This window comes from Zosterops lateralis (genome assembly GCF_965231275.1).
Source record: "Zosterops lateralis genome assembly, chromosome: 2".
Lineage (NCBI taxonomy): Eukaryota > Metazoa > Chordata > Aves > Passeriformes > Zosteropidae > Zosterops > Zosterops lateralis.
In genome coordinates, this window is record NC_139763.1 from 33,839,912 (window position 1) to 33,860,234 (window position 20,323).

Genomic DNA, 20,323 nt, shown 5'->3' on the forward strand with positions numbered 1-20,323 from the left:
AAAGGCAAATTCAAAGTGATTACCTTAGTAACTGCTGAATTAACTGAACTAATGGTAAACTTTGTTTTCCTGCAGATTCATAGATTCCAGTGTTAATAAGGTCTTTGTCCAATGGAGTTCTGCTCCTATGAAGTGTTGATGCATTTGCTTCTTGTTCATCAATTTCTTTTTCTTTCTGTGCTTCTTTTTTTGCTTCAATATCCTAAAAGAGTAAACCAAGTTGAAAAAACACACAAACTTCAACTACGATTATGATATATTTTGCTAACAAGTATTTATGGTAATAAGATCAAGTTATTTTTACTTACACCAAAACTGAAGCAATTCCTACCAAAGAAAAAAAAGGTCTATTGTATATTCTGTAACAACCACATGGGCACAGTTTTTATAAACAATTATAATGTAAAAAGAAACACAAAGGGAGGGATGAGGGTGGTGAAGGTAAAAAAGAGTAGAGAAACTCCACAAAACCATGGTGGACACATGCCAGAAGCTCCTACACAGTTCACAACTGAAGGCACATTTACTCTTACATTTATAAAAGTAAGAAATCCAGTGCCCTGCAGAAGAACCTGAAGTGCAAAGCTGATGAACCATACCTGAATTTCTGCAGTAATAGCAGCATTCAGTGCAGACTCTAAGCCTCCATCAGCCATCAAGCTGCCCACCAAGAGGTCAATCATAAATCTACGTCCTGGGCTTACATTCATTTCATTTCCTGAAACTAAGAATGGAAGAAGCTATGAATGAAGTCAAAACACAAGGGCCAAACCAAGAGGGTTCAGTGTGAGGACCGACCTGCACTGGGCAGGAGCGCGGAGAGCGCCCTGGCACGCTCCTCAGCCGTGGGCAGCAGCACAGACCAGCCGCTCTGCAGCACCGCCTGCGCCGCCGACTGCACCGTGTTGAGAACCCCAGCATTGCTGGCCAGTGTCACCACTGTCTGCTTCAGGCTGTTGAGCAGGATACTGCCCAAACCCAAGCCAAGGCATTCTGGATCCACCTGATGACTAATGGCAGCATGAAGCTGGAAAAAAAAAAAAAAAAAAAAAAAAAAAAGAGGTAGAGGGAAAAAAAGGCAAATTATAATTAAGACGTGATATCAACACGGTGGAGATGGGGAAAAGTAATTTCCGGAACAAGTGAATAAGCACAGTGACCAAGATACAAACTTTCACCAGCAAATCTGTAAAATTAAAGGGAAATGCTGGCTTGCCTACATCCTGAATTTAAACCAATAATCAAAGATTATAAATGGTAGCTATAAGCCCCAAAGTTCTGAAGTAAACCTAAAGAAAAATCTAAACTGTTTCTGCATCATTACATTATGCTAGAAAAAATAGCGCATTTTCAGTGACTGTCAAATAACAATTAAAAAGGTCATTCACTTTTAAAAATGCTATTTAAAATTCATTAAAATGCTCAAAATTTCTGAGTATACAAAGCTTAATCCATTAAGATACCACTTTTATAGATCATTCTTAATGAAACCCAGAAGCTGTCGAAAACAAAAAATAACCACTAGATGTCAAATTTCAACGAGTATAAAATGATAGCGTAGTTATTTCACTTTTTAAAAATCAATAAAAGTGTTTTAAGGAACATTACAGATCATAGTTTCCATCCAAGCAATTTAGTGAAAACATTCAGCTCAACGACTGCTCAAAGTGTAAGAAATTGAAGGCACCTGAAGTCTTAGAAGATTTAACGTTGCCACAGCCATACACTCCTTTTCCTGAGGAGGGGGCCAGTCAGAGGATCCATCCATTCCCTCGGTCACTTGTCTCAGTAACAGATCCAGCTGCTCAAATGTCATAGGGCAAATATCCACCACAAAAGGTACCCGCAAGCCTATTGACCACTCTGAACATGATGACCAAGCAAAACTCTATAAATGGAAACAATATACAAAGTTCCACAGTTAGCTAATTTCTAACTATGACACAGATAAGAGTGTAAAGCTAAATCTGCCTTCAACCAGTAATAGATGATGTGGAAATAATAGCAGCACAACTGTTGAAAAGAATGCTCTACTTGCATTGTTGTAAACATAAATAAAATCCTACTGATCCAGAACTCTTTTAATACATTTTCCAATGCTGTCATACCCAGTCCAGATACCTCAATAATTTGCCACAGAAAACATTCTGTGACATCTCCTCAATTGCTGTACTAGACAAAAGAAAACAGGTAATAGCTACTTCTGAGAACACCCAAGAGGGAAAGCTAATCACCTCTTTCTGGCAGAACAACTGCAAAAGATTTTTTTTCCCCCCAAAGACTTCATTTATTCAGAATGAGAAATAAAAACACAGAAAGTTATGCAATGGCATAGCGAAGGATCTGGATTAGAATACAGAACTAACCTCAGTGGGAAGTAAAACCAAATAGTTCAGAAATAAAACCTACCTGAGCAGGTCCACAAGCAATTCCAACAATATGCTTTGTGTCTAATCCCGGGAGAGCTGCAGGCTCTGGTTTAGTGACACGCAAAGTATCGAAATGCTGACACTGATCATTGCTTCCCCAGCTGTGCACTTCACTGTCTTCAGTCAGTGCTAAACAATGGGTAGATCCAGCTGCCACATCTATCACTTTCTTTCCTGATAGGAAAGTTAAGATATTGAAAATACAATTTAGGTATTACAATCATTGACAGAAAAATAGCAGAGGTAAGGAAAACTATGCTAATTACAACCATGTTTAACTAGGAACATATCGTATGGATGTCATGAGTCTCATTTCTGCCTCAGTAGTGGATTTGAAGAGTACAGCAAAGCACAAATCAAGAGACAGAAGTACAAGTACAGAAGTTTACAAGTTAAAAAAAAATCTTCTACATTGTGACTCTTCTACTTAGAAACTTTTTTGGAAAAGAGTTATTTAAAGATCTCCTCATCTATGATGAGAGACTGTAAAGTTATTCTCACTTTGATCATTCAACATATATGAATAACAATTTAAAGGAAAGACAGAGCAATAAAAAAGGTTTCTTCCTCATCTCCTCCTCCAGAACCTCAGGTTTCTCACAAATGAAGGAAGTAATTTTCACTCCATTACAAACTAGTCAAAAGTCAAACAAAACCTTAATGACATTATTTGTTGTCTGTTATTTTCATTTACTCCATTCACCTGCCTTAATCTAAGCATATAATATATATATTTGCCTGACAATGCAAATATACTTGCTTTAAATAAGCATTTCTGTGAACCTAATAAAAGAAAAGCAATAAGAATAAAGAGAACACAAGGCATGCAGCATTTAAAGTAGTCATAACATAGTGTCTTGAAAGCTGCTAAAATCTTGTAGGTGTAAATGCGGAAGTGATGGGAAATGCACGTTATTAGCTTTATCAATGCTACCAGCATAAAATATGCAAGAGTACATACATGGTATCATCAAAGTAGAGTTCATTTGTGTCAGGTAAAAAGCTCCAACAACAGAAAGAGCTCTGGAATATTTCCAACTCTGATAATTACCTTTCAAGCCTTCCAGCAGTTTGGGATATCGAACATGCTCTTCTGTCCCATGCCCAAGTCTCTGATTGTCCCCTTTCCCCCAGGTGTAGACCTGGCCATCTTTGGTTAAAGCAATAGAGAACTGACTCCCACAGCGTACTTTCACAATGTCCAGATCTTGAAGCTTTTCTATCAACTTTGGAGTTTTGCAACCATCACTACCTCCTCTTCCCAGTTTTCCATAGTCTCCATCACCCCAAGACCACACCTGGCCTTTAAATCAGGAGAAAGAAAACAAAAAAATTGTACTCCTTTTTCACGTAATCAAGTCATCTGTTTTAACAATTAAGTACTTAAAAATCCAAGATTCTGTAACAAGCACAAATTTTAAACTGTATTTTAAGAAAAGCAGTTAGAAATTAATTTCTAATTGATTGTGACAATAAGAAAGAATAATATTTGAAAAGTGTTCATGCTGAAAAAAACCTAAACATATGAAGTGCAACATATAACCTGCACTGAAAATCTATCAGTGTACAGAAAGTCCTTCTTAAAAATATACGAAGCATAGGATTTACTTTAATAAATCAAGCAAGTTTAGAACTGCTTTCTTTTATTATTTATAAGAACCTATAGAATGTTTTCCATATCAAATGGCCAAATTGTCTGTTAAACCCATTTCTATTTTCAGTTTATATCATTCAAGCATTTCTCAAAATGAAATGAGATCGCCACATTTATCATGTTCTTTTGAAATACACTACTAACTCTTAGTCTTGATGTAGGAACTTAGAAACAGTCAAGTCATTCTGCATCTGCAGTAAATAAAATTTTGGTTCAAGAAGGGTAAACCCATGCATGTCCAAAACGAAAGTCTCATTTTAAATTCTGATGTTTTTGTGTTCTCTACTTGCATAAGCAGAATCCCCATGGTATTCTGTCTGATAAACAATGGAAGCATGCAAGGCAGAGACTAGAGAGAAAAAAAAAATTTGATAAAATCTGGGTTTCCATTTCCTGTATGAGTAAACATTTCAGTTTTTAAATAATGCGCATCATATTTCAAAGCAAAAACTAGCTTTTTTAGAACTATCTGCTTTTTAAGAGATGACTTTGGGGCTTAACCTTACGCAATAATGAAATACAGGTTTCAAATCTAGGCACCTTGGTCAGGGACGTTGGAAAGATGAACTTCCATGCAGCGTCTCTTTGACACTTCCAAGGGGCTAACAGAGACAGGTCTCCTACTCTGAATTCTGGCTCTTACGACAACATGAGATAGTTGCACTTATATAGTAATAAAATTTAGACACATGCACACATATGTCTTATTTTGTGCTTCCATTATACATTCACATGAAATATATATATCACAACTCAATATATTTGCATATTCTTAAGGAATATACTGCATATCTCTGCAAATGTATAAATGTACATACTTATTTCCCCAGAAGGAATTTCAGCTTCAAATTCTTACAGAAGTCAAGCTGCTAGAAATAAGCATATCTGCAGTATAAATATCTTCAGGGTAAAAGGAAGGACAGGTAACCTTATTTAAAATTTTGAGTTTTGTTTTACTACTAACCATTCTCAGTAACTGCAAGAGTCTGAGCATCTCCACTCCCACACGACACATCAATAACTTTGAGTCCTTTCAGCCCCGTGACCAGCATTGGGATGGTCTGATCTTCACTGGAACCTTTAAAACAAAGTAGTTCTGTGAGAAGCAAAACCCATACAGGTTCTCTTGCTTGGCTTTTTTTGCTTGTTTGCTTTTAGGTGTTTCATTTTGTGGGTGTAGGATGTTGTTGTTTAGTTTTGTTTTTAGATTTGTGTATGAGGACTAAGCTCCCTTATGATTTCTGTGACATCCAACAAAGATTTAACCCATGAAATATTCTTAGCTTCACAAGGAAAGGAACAGAGAATACCACAAAATTTTCTTCTCCATTCAATTGCTCATTTCCAGATCACAAAGGCAATTTAATGGGTTTGAAACAATCCTTCCCATAATTATTTCAGTTCACATGAACCCACATAAGGTTCTCAAATCAGCTTTAGGTGGGATGAAAGATAACTTGCAACAGGCACTAAATTCTTCAACAACTTCTTTGAAGATAACAACTAACTCACCATGACCAAGCCTGCCATAGTTTCCTCGTCCCCATGTATAGAGCTCTCCCTCAGCAGTAATGGCTGCACTGTAGGTGCTTCCACATGCAATATGAACAACATGTTTCCCAGCTTGCTTCCCAGATAAAGCAGATATCATCTTAGGTTCCTCCAGAGGCCTATTTAAAGAGAAGGTGACATATTTCACAAAAGGTGATTTGATGAGTAGTTGATAAAAGGTGTGACATACTTACTAGAATTGCTACAATTCTACCTGCAAAGCTTATTATTAGTCTGAAGCAGCAAAATATAACTAGAAGCCAAAATTAAATCCAAATTGTTCAACATACAAACCACTGAAGGAATGTCTAACAACTGCAACTTGTTTTCAACCGAGTTTGTGCAACATTTTTTAGAAATGTTTGTCTACTGTTAAAAACACTACCTTTAATTTGTCTATTGTTAAAATTATTACCTTTAATTACTGTATCTCACCAATAATTTCATGACACTGATAACCCTTGTGTAGTCCCTCTCTTGCTTTAGAGGGAATTCTGCACTGGAGGAACGCACTTTATCTCTAAAATGTATTGATGTACACACCCTGTATAATAATGTTGTAGGAGACTGCTTCTACACAAAAGCAGGAGGGTTATGTCCAGTAAAAATGGAATAATGTACAACACAACTGCATAAAAGGTAATGAGCCTGCTCCAACATGTGAGTCAACATTTCAGAGAAAATGTGCTCTAGATTCATAAAACCATTAATAAAAAGGCCTAATAACACTGCTCACTAATACACCCTTCACCGATAAGTGTTTCAGAAAGTATCAATAATAGAGATCTGAGAATATTCTAGACAGAGAAAATACACAGGGAGAATGCAAGTTCTATTCAGTAATAGAGCCAAATGTCAAATGCTGAACATTGCTTACATACACAACAAAATATTTTTTGCTATGAATTCAGAACACTTGCAAGTAAATGTTATGATTATTTTCAATACATACACTGTATCCCCATGACCTAGTCTTCCACCATCTCCACAGCCCCAAGAGAAAACTTCACCATTTGCTGACAAAGCCAGATAGTGATGCCCATCTGAATGTGCTGCTATCTTCACAATATTTCTGGAAGCTAGACTCTGCACCAGCTGTGGTCCCTGTAAACCAAACAAAAGCAAAATGCTTACAAAATCTGCTGACGTTTTCCATCACATAGCTAAGCACAGTTTTCCTATTTCCATTTCTATCAAAACTTTGCTCTCAAATTAACGAGGTGAAGGTATGAAGAAAAATATGGTCAAATATGACAAAAGCAATGCTTTGAAGTTATTTTTCCCATTATTCTAGGTCTTCAGTACATATGAAAATGGTGTTTATCTTAACATTACAGGCTACCTTAGTGACAAAGGCTTCTACTTACAGTATCTTTTTGTTTGAGAAGCTACACAGCTTGGACACAGTTAAAGTAAAATCCATTTAATATCTGCCAACTTCTGAAGTCACCAAGGCCAGCATATCAATAAAAGCAATTATCATGGTATCCATAACCTCTAGCCTGATAGAAATTACAAAATCCATATGCTTTTCATCAAATCAACCCAAGAGACAAACCCAACTATTGCTGCAAGTTCAAATACAACAGTACAGAAAGCTCACAAAAATACAACAGTACAGAAAGCTCACTCATCTACTCTCCTAAGAAATTGTAAATGTTTACAAGAGGAAACTTACAAAGTAATACAGAGCAAACTTTTAAAGACACATAAAAAACTCTCACCAGAGTATCGCTGTTATATGCTTGAGTATAAACTCTTCCATTTCTAGATAATATCAGAAAACGTTTCTCTGCACAAGCAACCTGTACAACACCGAGGGTGGCCAGTCCTTCACACTGAATTGGACCACTCACATTAGCGTAATACTTCCAACCTATTAATCCCCAAGCAATGACTTCTTGCAATGATCCCTAGGAAATAAGAAATTCTTTAAGTACTAAATTTTGAAACACACAGCTTAAGAAAATCCACAGACCAAATTATTTTTAAAACCTTTCTACGCCAAAAATATTCAAATCTGAGACCGTCCTTCTTTCCAATAGCCAAAAAAACCTATCTAATTAGAAGATACCAAAAATAAAGACTTGCATGCATCATATTCAGTTCAGTCTGGTGCTAAATGAGCAGTAAGTATGTAAGAGATTCAGAGATTTTTCAGATTGGAAAGTTTGGCATTTACTTTTTTCTTTCTTTTATTGTTTTAGTACCTCACACTCCCAACTTTTATAACCTCTGGTGTTGGGAGTTTACTCTGAGAAACACAAGGAACAGCTCAAAATATGGCAGAATTAGCCATAGTGTGGTAAGAAAGAATGGTTCATAAACCATAAAATTACACCCCAAGCTTCATTGAAAAAGGGCTGATGTAATGTTACACAAGTAAGACAAATTTTGGAACTCAGGGTTATGTTGTGAAAATCAGAAAGGGATTTGAAGATTCTTAGAAGCTGTTTTCTTTGCATTCTGAAATTCAGTTATACTTTTAGGGAAAACATCCTACTGTATTTGATACTGCAAACAATTACCTTATGAGATGTAGGAGAGCTACACTGTGGAGGCATACATGGGGTGGCAAGGCGGTCTAAATGGGCCATGATCACCACAGCTGTTTGTCTCAAATCAATCGCCAGCTCATTGTCCTGTGGCAAAGTCAGATACCTCAGAAAACTTTCATTTGGACTTAGAGGGTAAGTCAGGAGCTGGAAAAGAGCAGTCAGGAAAACATCTGAGGTACATCTATGAGACTGCACACATAGATACAAAATAAAGTTTAGACAAGATGACTACCTGCACAAGAGTAAGAGAAAATTAATTAACTTTGCACATCCCTTTTTTTGCATTAGAGAAAAATTTTAAACATGAATGTTGAAAAAACAGAGAGATTGTGTATATAACAAAGTTACAGGCATAATAAAATTGATTTATTATGTTTTATTAACCTCAGTAATATTGACTAAAAGTCATAGTTCAATTAATTTTAAACACAAAACCAATCCAAATATACAGAAAAGTTTGTCTAAGTTCATTAACACATCAGCATTAACTATAAAACACGACGCTTACCCTTAATCATGCTGTGACACTCTTTCCCCTACCTCAAAGAAACTCAAATGTTCACATAAAAACCAAACATCTTACATGGAAAACTCCACCACCAATTTTGTTTTAATAATTTTATGATTTTTTTTTAGCTAGGCAAATGAAATTTGATTCCAACACAATGCCCCTTTCAAATAATCCAAGAATAAGTACCTGAATCTCTTCCTCAGTATTGGGCATGTCTTTATTACATATTATACTCTGAAATCTTTGCAGCAAAGGTAGAAGGGGTGCACTTGTTCCCTGTGCAGATCGCTCATTATCCGTTTCCCTGGTTCCATTATCCCAAAGTTGAAGCAGCAACATAACTGCAGACAACATTTGGCTGAAAGAGGAAATGAACATCTTCTATTAATAAGTATTCCTAAAATCATTGGGTTAGGTTATCCATACAATCTGTGCATTTTGAAGTTTAGCAAAACTGGATGTCAGGGCTTTCTGTTTTAAACAGATTTTCAAAATGATATGTATTTTGCAATCTAGATAGTATTAGGTCTCAATCACTGCCCGAGTGAAAAGGTGCATATGCTTTGAACCACAATTACTACATTAAACCCAAATCCACGAAAACTGAAGACTGCCAGCCCGTTCCAACAGTGATTTTTAAAAATCATGGTGCTTGTGCTTCTCACCTTAGTGTACCCCTCTGCACTGCCAGTTCGAGCAATATGGCAAGTGCCAAGTGCTGGTCTTGCAAAGGAATGTTTCCTGGCCCTTTGGTACTGGGAGCTCCATGCACATCTCTATTTAAAAGTCAAACAATATACATTAACTAAGGAGAAATAACACACAATAGCTTACCAAAAGCATCTATAGCACCCCAAGAACCACTAAACTTACAGAAAAATCTCAGTTGCTTTCATCACCCTTCTGATAAGAAAAGCCCACACATTCCAAGCTAGATCAAGTTTTAGAGGAACAGCTAAGCTTTAAAAACACCACAAGCTTCACTATCTATCTACAGTTCTACTGAACATGCTAAGAACATGAAAAACATTTTTCACAGGTGCAATTCAAGTATGTTTTATGATATTCACCTTAAGGATGTAGTTCCAGTATTGAAAAGACATTTCTAGTAACTACTGTAAAAAGGTAACAACTTGAAGCCTACCTAACAGGGGAAAGCAGGAGACTGTTCCAAGTCCAACATGAGTATATTTTCCCTCATGCACAAAAACCTGTATTATTTTACTACATTTGAAGGGCACAATTAAGAGTGCACATATATAGCACTACCAAAGCATTCTTCTGTGGATATGTTTACATTAGTAAAACACAATTCCTTTGCTAGGTCTTCATGCAGTCATTCAGAATATTCCAATTCAGATTTTTCTTAAGCAGCTAAAATCATTAAATCATATTTAAAGAGCAGCATTTCAATAGTTCATTGATTTTTTGCTTGCTTGTATAACATCAGAAAAGGAAGGAAATCTTACAAATTTTCTATAAATCACTATGTTTATACCACCACCTTCTGAGAGATCCAAGCTTGCCATTTAACAGCTCAAAAAAAGAAACTTACCCAGTCACAACAGACCTTAGGAATTTAGTAGCTCTTTCTACCACTTCCAGCCACACAGAAGATACAGTCCCTTCATCAAAAAGGGATGCCTCTGGTAGAGCTCGCAGTGCATCAAGTGATTCCTGTAACAATTCACTGCACAAGTCTGCATCTTCACCTAAGGAACACAGCAACAGCAGTTACATTCCCACCTTTATAGAAGTTAGAGAAATTGTTGTACACAATATTTTATCATGTGGAGCTTTTATCCAACACACGATACAAGTTACTTCCTACAGACAAAGTTCTCAATTTCCACATGAACATATGACTGCAAGATTATGAAGAAATCTTCACCAAAAAGAGAAAAATCAGAAAGCTGAAAACCCAAACCAGCTCACTTCACTAGGCACACTCTGACAAAAGAGGAGAGCTAGGACTGGCTGGAGTAAGTCACCTTCCAGTAACACACCTGCCAACTGACCAAATGGTGCAGACTGAGACAGGCAGGTTTAGGGCACAGGTGACAATTCTGCCAACCTCTGCAATTTGACAATAGCTGACAAGTACGCAAACTAAACACAAGCTTCACACTCAAACCTTTTCTAAGCTGCTACTACCATGTAATAACATAGTGGCTTGACCTTGTCTGAAGAATAAATCTAACTTTTCTGAAATCTAGCATTAAAAATACATGCTTTTTGTGAAATCCCAGCTTACCTTCCTCAGCCTAAAATATCCCAGAAAAACCCACTATTGGTACTGGCTTGGGTGGCTTTGATCAGCAACAACACAGTTTGGCATAGTATCACGTAAGTGCAATTATGCAAATCTATCATTCATAAATTTATAGTTCTATGCCAATATTTAAAACACGGACACTTTAATGAGTCACCTGGCTTCAAATGAAATACATATGCAATATGCTCAACAGTAGACATACCTGATCTCCAGGCTCTACGAAGGAAAGCAAACGCAAATGAAAGTGCTGCTCGGGATCCAACACGTGCAAGTCCTTCCACACCTTTGCCAACAGGTCTTGAGCTAAATCAAATTATGCATGAAAATTTTCAATAAATTTGTATTACAATAATATATATTTATGTTATGACTATTTTGTATAACATATATTTGATGATTTTATAATTCAGCCATATGCATGCATACACAATTTTTATTTGTAAAGAATCATAGCTGTGCCTTGACAAACAAAGCGAACAACATCAAAACGTCGGCAACCAAAATTCAACCTCAAACACTTCAAAGAAACAATTCAATGTCCAATAGCAAAAAGCTTCACATAGAAAAATAGAAACCAGACCACCATAATGGACAAAAAAAATGCCCACATTTACTCCTAGTGAAATTATGACACTTTACTCAAAATACACAAACATAAGGTACTTCATGTACTAATTATTTACTTGGGAAGTCTGTACTTTTAGTTAGTTTGGACAGCATAAGTTAAGCTTCCAGACTTTTTAAAAATCACCTTTAATTATTGATAATTAATTCTGCCCATTTTGTCATTACTTATCTTTCTATTCAAGTGTCAATGCTAAAAACATCTCTCTTTGCAGTTTCTGTACTTTTGTTTGTAAGGAAGAGAGATAGCTTCAACTTTTGGTAATATCCCCTGGACTCACAATCATTTCTGTTAATTTCTCTTCTCATACAGACAATCAAATTAATTTAAGTAAACTCCCATTTGTAGACAGCATCAAGAGATTTCCTACCACTTCCAACACTGAATCACCAAGACTATTTTGTTTTGTTGTGAGACTACAAAGAAAGTGAATAGCTTAGGACTTTTTCAAGAAATTACACTTGCAAACTTTTTATCAAACTGGTAGCTTAAACATATCAGTGCTCTATTTAATCAGAGCTGAAAAAAAAATTTCAAGAGAACAGTCTATTCAGAGAAAGATATCCTTGTCAGAACTCCAATTCCATAATAACTAGTTGCGACATCTACTTACATTCTCCTTTCATATCTGAAGCTAGAGACAATCTAACAAAAATTTCCCTAGCCAAATAGCTTGTTCTGTCAGACAGCTACTGAACACTTCATTTAATGCCTTATCTGATAGATTTTTCTATTTTTAGGTCTAGATAGTTATCCAGACATGAAAAGTTATCAGATGAGTTCTTACTCAGTTACTTCTCTTGAAATAATTGCATATAAAGTGCATAATTACATCATTTCTCACTCAAACTAAGGAAAAGTATATTCAGCTTTTTTTGTATTTGTATTAAATAGTTTCATATAAAATGCACAATTACATCACTTCTCACCCAAGCCAAGGTTCTATGTTCTGCTTTCATGTATTTGCATTTTTTATTTTATGTGAGCTGAGGAACTATTTAACTGGGCAACTATTGACAAAAATATATTGTCACTCAAACAATGGAATTTCCATTAACACCATTTCTGATTCAGATTTTTCCATACTTTCTAACTGAGCAGAACAAAAGAAATACTTCAATAAATGTATACTTATAGCTCAAAGTTTAATACCTACAACAACATATTAAATAAAAACCTCCTAGTACAAACAGAGATACTATAAGAAATCACCATGCAAGAAGGAGAACTGATGGCAGGTAACACCACTTAATATGGTAAAGCCATCTTAAGAAATAAGAAATTTCTTTATAATTAATGTTTCGCAAGGAGGAATAAATCAGATTAATCTCCCACAGAAAGGCTGATAACCTTTCTTTAACTTTTCTAATGGATTAATTTGTTCATGCATGTGTTATTACCTTTTCTTATCCACAGCAGGCAGAGGAACACTACTGCTTTTCCACTTCACTTTGACATTCTCCTGAAGAACTGCTCTGTTCAAAGCAATGAAATATCGTTCCAGGATAACCAGCCTCTGCTTTAGCCTCATAGCTGAGAGAGCTGTCGTTGCAGTTTGTGTGGCCAGAGTCTGCTGTTCCTTCACTAGTACATGAAGGCACTCCTTCAATTCATTCACGTCTGAGAATCAGAGAGAGATATCATTTTATGGATATTCATCTTTGTATCGAGATGACAAATTGAAAACTGTAAATTGACCAGAAGTCTGAACCCAGTGAAACTCCCTGCTTCCATATTTAATGCACATGGTATGACATCAATACAATCATATTTAACAGGTCTTTAGACCAAGTTTATCATCAAAACTGGTTTTGTCTAAACATATCTAAACCTTTGCATTTTATGTCTGAAATTAAAACATCACAGGAAATATTTATGCCTTCCAAAAAAACAAGTTAGACAACGAACTTGTATCATCATCCAACCTTAGAGTCAGACATGTCTTAACTGCAGGCAAGTCCCTTGCAAGTCCCCACAAGAATATACTTTCATTTTGCACCTGATACACATTATCTTAAGTTTCTCAGAAGTTATAAAACTATTCTCAGAAGCTCTAGGATCACTGCCAAGAGCTGCTATGCTTCTGAAACAAATAATGTCCAAAATTTAAGATGCTTTCAAGCACTATTAATAAATAAAAGATCAGACTTCTGTACCAACACCAGAATATTAATTCTCTTTTCTCTTCACCAGAGTAACAACACCAGAGCAACAACCCAAAGTCCTAATAATTTAATAACAGCTGGTAGCAAGCACATTGTCAAAAACAACAACAAAAAGCCATTCTAAAACAAAAACTTGGAAACCGTATTTTTATATACTCTGTAGCTTTAATTCCTAGGACAAGTATCAACAAAGTACATTCCTAACGGGCTTCTTTTCTGTCCCTTCATTAACAGTCTGATCACTGAGTCACCCCACTCCTCTTTACACTGCATTACTATACTCGTCCCTAAGCCAGCCCTGTTTGTTGCCTGGCAGCTACACAGAAGTATCTTTGTTTTAAATGACACCTGACTAAGGGGTATGAAAAAAACCATATGTCTGCATATATGTAACAACAGCTTGTGAGAAGATGGACACACTTCAAAGTAATTATAAAAAGCCAAGCCCATAACCATACAAAGCCAACATATTTTTTGGAAACAAGTGCCTCCAAACTGTAGAAATTTAAACAGATTTATGGTAGTCTCTATGGTTAAAGGTTTTATCTAAGGAGGCATAGAACTTCCTTTGCAACTGCAGCAGAGTTTTGTCCCCCATCTTCGTGTACCCAGGAAAGAATTCAAGCAGCCCTCTCTGCCACTGGATCACATTGCACAGTCATTTATGGTTTGCTGTCAGCCATCACCCCAGCCTGTTTTCAATATTGCTACTCACATTTCACCCTTTCATAATGTGTTAGACTCCTTTCCCTACGCAATTCACATCTTTCCACCTCACTATGAGGGACTTATTTTTTCAACAAGAGAGAATAGATTAGAAAATATTCCTTGCCATCTAGACCTCTCAGAAGAAAGCAATGGCAGCACTTATACAGGCTGACTCAAACAACAAGAAATATGGCAAAACCAACAAGAAATTTGACAAAAAGCCACGCCATCTCTAATTTTAGCTCTACAAAATTTCCCAAAGAACTCTGTAGCACAAAGCAAAAACACAAAAACCCCCTCCATCTCGCAGTGCATACTTCAGAGTACCACAACAGAACATAGTCAATACTGACATCCCAGTTCCATGATCCCTTTAAGAAAACCATTTAAAGACATAAAAATCACATTTTTCCCCCCTTCCTAAAAACTCAAGTCCTATCAACCTCTAAATAACCACCAGGCTACAACACAGAAGTACAAAATGACCATGCTCTCTTCTTCACAAAGAGACTTTGCTTATCACCCTTTGTTTTGACAAATAATTTTCTCCAGCAGATTCATTTCCCAAACTATGGTCTCATATCTGTAGGAAAAGTAAAGAAATAGTGATGAAAAAAGAAGGCACTTTAACATGTTTGGGGAATTTCAAAGTTTTAATGTTTGGGGAAGAGACTCCGTGTTTGGTGCTACAGAAAACAAGGACTGGGTGATAGATTCAGCAGAGTCTGTCAAGTAATACAGAGCTACAGCATCCATCCTTCATTCCTGCCTGGCAAGTTACCTAATCGTGAAAACCCTTAAAAATCGTTTCTTGAGACTTGAAGACTTAGGTGAAAAAGCCCTTTGTTCCAAAACAACATACTTACAGAAAATCCATTGTGGGGACTACTAAAAAGAAACACTTGGGACAAGCAGATACCACCTACTCACCAATCCTCTAGCTATTACTTCAGAAGGAACTTTCCCTCAAAGTCTGCAACTGCATACCTTTCAAACCACTTTCAACCAGCCACAATGACATCCAGGTGTTACATAAATTGAGAGATGCATTTCTTGTCAGCAGAATTGCCTTGTTAAGGTTTAGGGTTTGACATGTTTCAATGATCTCAGACCTAGAGGGAGGTTAAGAAAGCTGGGGGAGAAGGATGTGCCTCCACAAGTAAAAATGGCTGCAATTTTAAGAAGGCTTTCTAGCAAAACTAAAATATTCTGCTCATAAATATTTCATATAGGCTTCCTTAGTATTTCAAGAATGCAAAACAAAGTTCATCTACAAAGTGTAGTAAAGGCTGCAACAGGTACCAGTATCTCTATAACTCAGACATCTGAAAACTGAACCAAGAACTGTCTTGTTTTATTAAAAGTAACACTATTTTTAAATGAATTATATCTATATACTTCCTCACTTTAAATCTTCTCTTATTCCACAAGTAAATTTATCTTTACAAAAAATTTAGTTAATCTTTCAAAAGATTTAAATACATCTGGGAATCAATGCAGTGAAATTCATTTCAATAAACCCTCAAATCTGAGCAACACTTGTTACTGATGAACTGAACAGTCTAATGAGAGAATAGCTTATTAATAGTAACGATTCAAATTTCATCTGAGAAGGTTACAGGGAACTCTTTAAACAAAACTGTTCATATGTCACTACACCAGCCTTGATGCTAACCATCTTTTGCAATGCTACGCTTTGCCAGTTATTTTGTGAAGGGTGGAGACACTTCATTTTCCTAATCTGCACCTGCACTGTAAGAGTTGGAGCCACATCACACCAGTTTAAATTCTCAAACCACCATTAGCAGAATACTTGTTAACTGGCAGCAACAGTCAGGTATGTTGCCGGCTGCAGTAGAGACAGGTAAGGGTTTTAACCTCTTCTGTTAAAATTTATCACATCTCTCCCTCCTCTTAGCAAAGAGCACAACTACACATCTTCACTTCTTAATTCCACTGGAATTGTTTAACCCCGCCTATTTGATAGAACAGCGTTAAGAAATGGCATTATTCAGGTATTTCAAAACAAACAGGTGAAGACAGCAGCTTCTTAAATCGTCTCAGCCACAGCCAGAACACTAACCCTACACAAACCTAAGATCGGTATCATGTCCAAAAGCAATTTACTCCTGTTTTAGCAGCACAAAGAAATAAATTAACATGATTTGTGGTTCCTTAATGCTCTTTTCATTAGCTCTTTTAGGGAACACTACATACTTCTGACAGGTAAATTTAACTGGGCACCTTAAAAATGCCAATATCAGACCGAAAGAAGGTTGACTCAAACTTTAGTAACAGCAAACACAGAAACAAGGTTGACTTAAACTTTAGTAACCACTAAGATAGATGTTACAGGGTGGAGATTTCAGACTTGGAAACACGTTTCAAGCAGAATCTGGCATGAATCTACTGTTATAATGAGTACACATTCCTGTCACCAGCAGAACTAATGTGCTCTAATTTCCTAGAGAATTTCATATTTTGTCTTCTCTTTCCTCTTCCACTATACACTATTTTCAGGGGACAAAGAAGAGATAAAGGATGCAGCTGGCTTGTCATAACAGGCTTTTAATGACCCTTCAAATCCTCTAGAATGAGCAAATTGAAAAGTTAGAGGGAAGGACAAAAATACCATCACATATACATAATTTCCTTCAGAAACAAAACCAAAATCAGCTTTCAATGATATTTTATACCAAGAAAGAATATAATGCCTAAAGGGCATTTAGTTTTTAGCTTTCTGCTCCCCTGTTCGAAAAATGAACAACATCAGACTTCACTTTATTAGTATTCAGCAGGAGAAATATTGATCAGCTGCATGTGCATTCCAAATGCCTCTCATTTTGTGGCTGGTGCAGGACAGTGAAGGGTCTGGAGGGGAAGCCTTATGAGAAGCAGCTGAGAACATTTGGTTTGTTCAGCCTGCAGGAGACTGAGGGGACATCTCTTCAACATCTTTGTGAGGGGAAGTGGAGGGGCAAGTACCTGCCCTTCACTCTTGTGACCAGTGACAGGACTCAAGGATATGGCATAATGCTGAGAGAGGGCAGGTTTAGGTTGGATGTCAGGAAAATGTTTTTTCACCCAGAGGGTGTTTGGGCACTGAACAGGCTCCCCAGGGCAGTGGTCACAGCACCAGCCTGACAGAGTTCAAGAAGCATTTGGACAATGCTCTCAGGTACATGGTGTGACCCTTGGGGCTGTCCTGAGCAGAGCTGGATTCCATGATCCTCATGGGTCTCTTCCAACTCAGCATATTCTAAGATTCTATAATTTTGAAAGGTTTTAGATCATCAACATCTCAACTTGTTTAACCTGACATTCTAATATTCACGCACAGAAAAAAATAGCAAGAATTTAAATTCTTGTCTGTGTGTAAAACCACACACTAACACATACACTCCTTAAGGGCATCAACAGCAACAAAACAGATATTTGGAGCTGGACAAGTGGTTTCAAACTGAGGTAGAGGGAACAGGATGGGATGATGATGCAAAGGCAAAATGTAAAAGAAAATACAGGGATGAAGGAGCTCTGAGAAATCTAAAACAGGGAGGGTCAAATTTCATCCTTTGACTCAGCATTCTAAATCCAAACTTGAAAGTATGAATCAAGAAATTTGATAAAAGTCAAAAATATCTCAATAGAGAAGGCTAAAAGAAGAGCATTTCAGTGCCATGACTACTTTTTAGTTACTTCTGTACACAGAGTAAATTTAGATTTCAACATGTAACTGAAAGTCCCTTACAGGATGGAAGTTCTGCCTATCTCCTCCTCTCACAACACGAATGCAGGAATACAAGTGCACTTGGGTAATAACAAGGATCTCAGCAAGATCACTGAAGTCACATGGTTAATTTTAACCTCGCCTCTTCAGTACTGCCTATAAAGCATTTCTTTGGTGCAATCTTGGTGATATTGTACTAAGAATATCTGAAAAATAAGATGCACCACTATTTGTAAAAAGTTTGATTCAATACAGCCAATCTTAAGCATATTATGACTAAGAAAAAGAAGCTCTATTTTCTGTAGGCTTTGAACAACCACTTCAAGAGTTTCCTCTTTTTTTCCCCCATACCTAGGGCTGAACACCTAGATCAGGTAAGATGTTAATACCTAGATATCTTCAGAAAAGAAAACTGATGAAGGTAGTAAACCAGAATTTTTAGAAAGAATCAGAGGAACAGCTTTATACCCAATCTGGTATGAATACAATAGGCAGAAGATATTTTAAGGGAGCATTCATGTAAAACATGAATAGTTTAACAGTGGTATCACAAAAGAGCTGAGCATGAAATGGAAGACCACTAAGATGCAAAAGAGAAAGAAAAAAAAATCTTTAAGTCAAATAATGACTTACACACATCTATTTATTATCTTACGTATTCTTACAGTACTTGGAACAGTAAGACCATTACAAAACAAGAAAAAAAAAGGAAAAAAACCCTGTGATGTCTTTGCCCTGTTCTGACAGCACAGTGATATCAGCATAAATGAGATCTGCAGAAAGCATTTTGTTTCTCTGAACTTGTGCCAGGATGACAGAACAAGCACGGAGTTGAGGGGCACATGAAGTACTGTTTCTCAACACATTTAATGAGCAGGTTTTTCTCTGTGCTCTCACAATCTCTTAGCTCTCATGGGGGAGGGGTGTCACAAGGCCCACTGACCTAGATTACTTGAAGTTCAACACCAAGATCCTCAACACTTGGCAAAATAAGATTGTATTACAGCACTTCTAAAACATACAGTGTCCAATATCCAGTTACTATTTTCATAATGTAAGGCTGTAAATCATTAAACTCAGTAGAAATACTTCAGTGTATTGACCTGAAACACTGCCTTTAAATGCCTCTTCAGTTCTTTTTGTAACATAACTTCAAATCTCCATCTCCAAATTATAGCTTACTTGTAAGGGAATATAAACCATAAATGAAGACATAGTAGTAAGTGTTTAATTCTTACTTGATCAGCAATGCTATATTTAAAAAACAATTCTCCTTTTTAAAAGTTCCTTCCTGGTTTTGACAAGGAAATGTTTAAAAGTTTACTTTTTGAAGGATAACAGAAGAAACACCTAAAACAGTTCTCATTTTATGAAACATTAACAGAAAGTATCAAAATGGAAGTGATGCTATATAGTGTTTTCAAAATTAACTATCAAGACACAAAAACTAGGATGATCTAAAAGGCAGCTGTTAAGCTACATTTCTGGCAAATGCAAAACAAGGTAACCTACAATCATGAACAAAAGCCACACTTGCAGTTTATTTATACAATAAATGTATTTACTGTATAAATAAACCACAAATGTGTTCATAGTACTGTTGAAGGATTTTTGTCACAGCTAGGTGATACAAACTTCAAGCACAAATGGTAACAGGGACCAAGGAATAAACATTTATTTCTGACAAATTATAAAGTCTTCACAGATGATTTCTAAAATAAGAATCCATACACGTGGCAATAACCGTAATATATATATAAGCACTAAAAGCAACTACAAGATAGAAAGCTATTTCTTTCTGAAAACTCAAAAAACACATATATCCTTTTTATTCTGAAAAACTACTCTTTTCAATTTTTTAAAAAATAATTGAAGGGTGAGTTTAAAAGACCAAGTTTTTCCCCAAACACTTTGGTCAGCTGGAATAAATTTGGTAAGATTTTTGACATTCAGATTACCATTCTGTGAAATAGTTTTATTTTACTTTTCAGCAATGAACATTAAATAAGAACATAAAAGACATAAATAATGTGACTTTCAGATCACATCTCTCCAACACATTCAATTCTCGCTCCCTCTTCCACTGTAGTGGCAATTCTTATCATTCCCAATATACTGCA

General features: G+C 36.3%; 1 protein-coding gene across 6 annotated transcripts in view; it reads right to left on the reverse strand.

Annotated features, from left to right (window-relative positions):
- HERC2 (HECT and RLD domain containing E3 ubiquitin protein ligase 2) overlaps positions 1 to 20,323 on the reverse strand; it is a 102,987-nt gene that overhangs the window by 62,271 nt on the left and 20,393 nt on the right. For 5 of the 6 annotated variants that reach the window (XM_083855537.1, XM_083855535.1, XM_083855538.1 and 2 more), the window contains 16 exons: positions 13,004 to 13,223; positions 11,181 to 11,281; positions 10,259 to 10,415; positions 9,369 to 9,479; positions 8,890 to 9,061; positions 8,163 to 8,336; positions 7,359 to 7,547; positions 6,587 to 6,738; positions 5,596 to 5,753; positions 5,048 to 5,161; positions 3,481 to 3,732; positions 2,410 to 2,603; positions 1,688 to 1,888; positions 799 to 1,027; positions 600 to 724; positions 24 to 202 (listed from right to left, as the gene is read on the reverse strand). In XM_083855537.1, coding sequence (XP_083711663.1) covers positions 24 to 202; positions 600 to 724; positions 799 to 1,027; positions 1,688 to 1,888; positions 2,410 to 2,603; positions 3,481 to 3,732; positions 5,048 to 5,161; positions 5,596 to 5,753; positions 6,587 to 6,738; positions 7,359 to 7,547; positions 8,163 to 8,336; positions 8,890 to 9,061; positions 9,369 to 9,479; positions 10,259 to 10,415; positions 11,181 to 11,281; positions 13,004 to 13,223 — 2,728 coding nt within the window. The remainder of the gene's footprint in view (positions 1 to 23; positions 203 to 599; positions 725 to 798; positions 1,028 to 1,687; positions 1,889 to 2,409; positions 2,604 to 3,480; positions 3,733 to 5,047; positions 5,162 to 5,595; positions 5,754 to 6,586; positions 6,739 to 7,358; positions 7,548 to 8,162; positions 8,337 to 8,889; positions 9,062 to 9,368; positions 9,480 to 10,258; positions 10,416 to 11,180; positions 11,282 to 13,003; positions 13,224 to 20,323) is intronic. The other variant, XM_083855539.1, reaches the window with a different exon arrangement.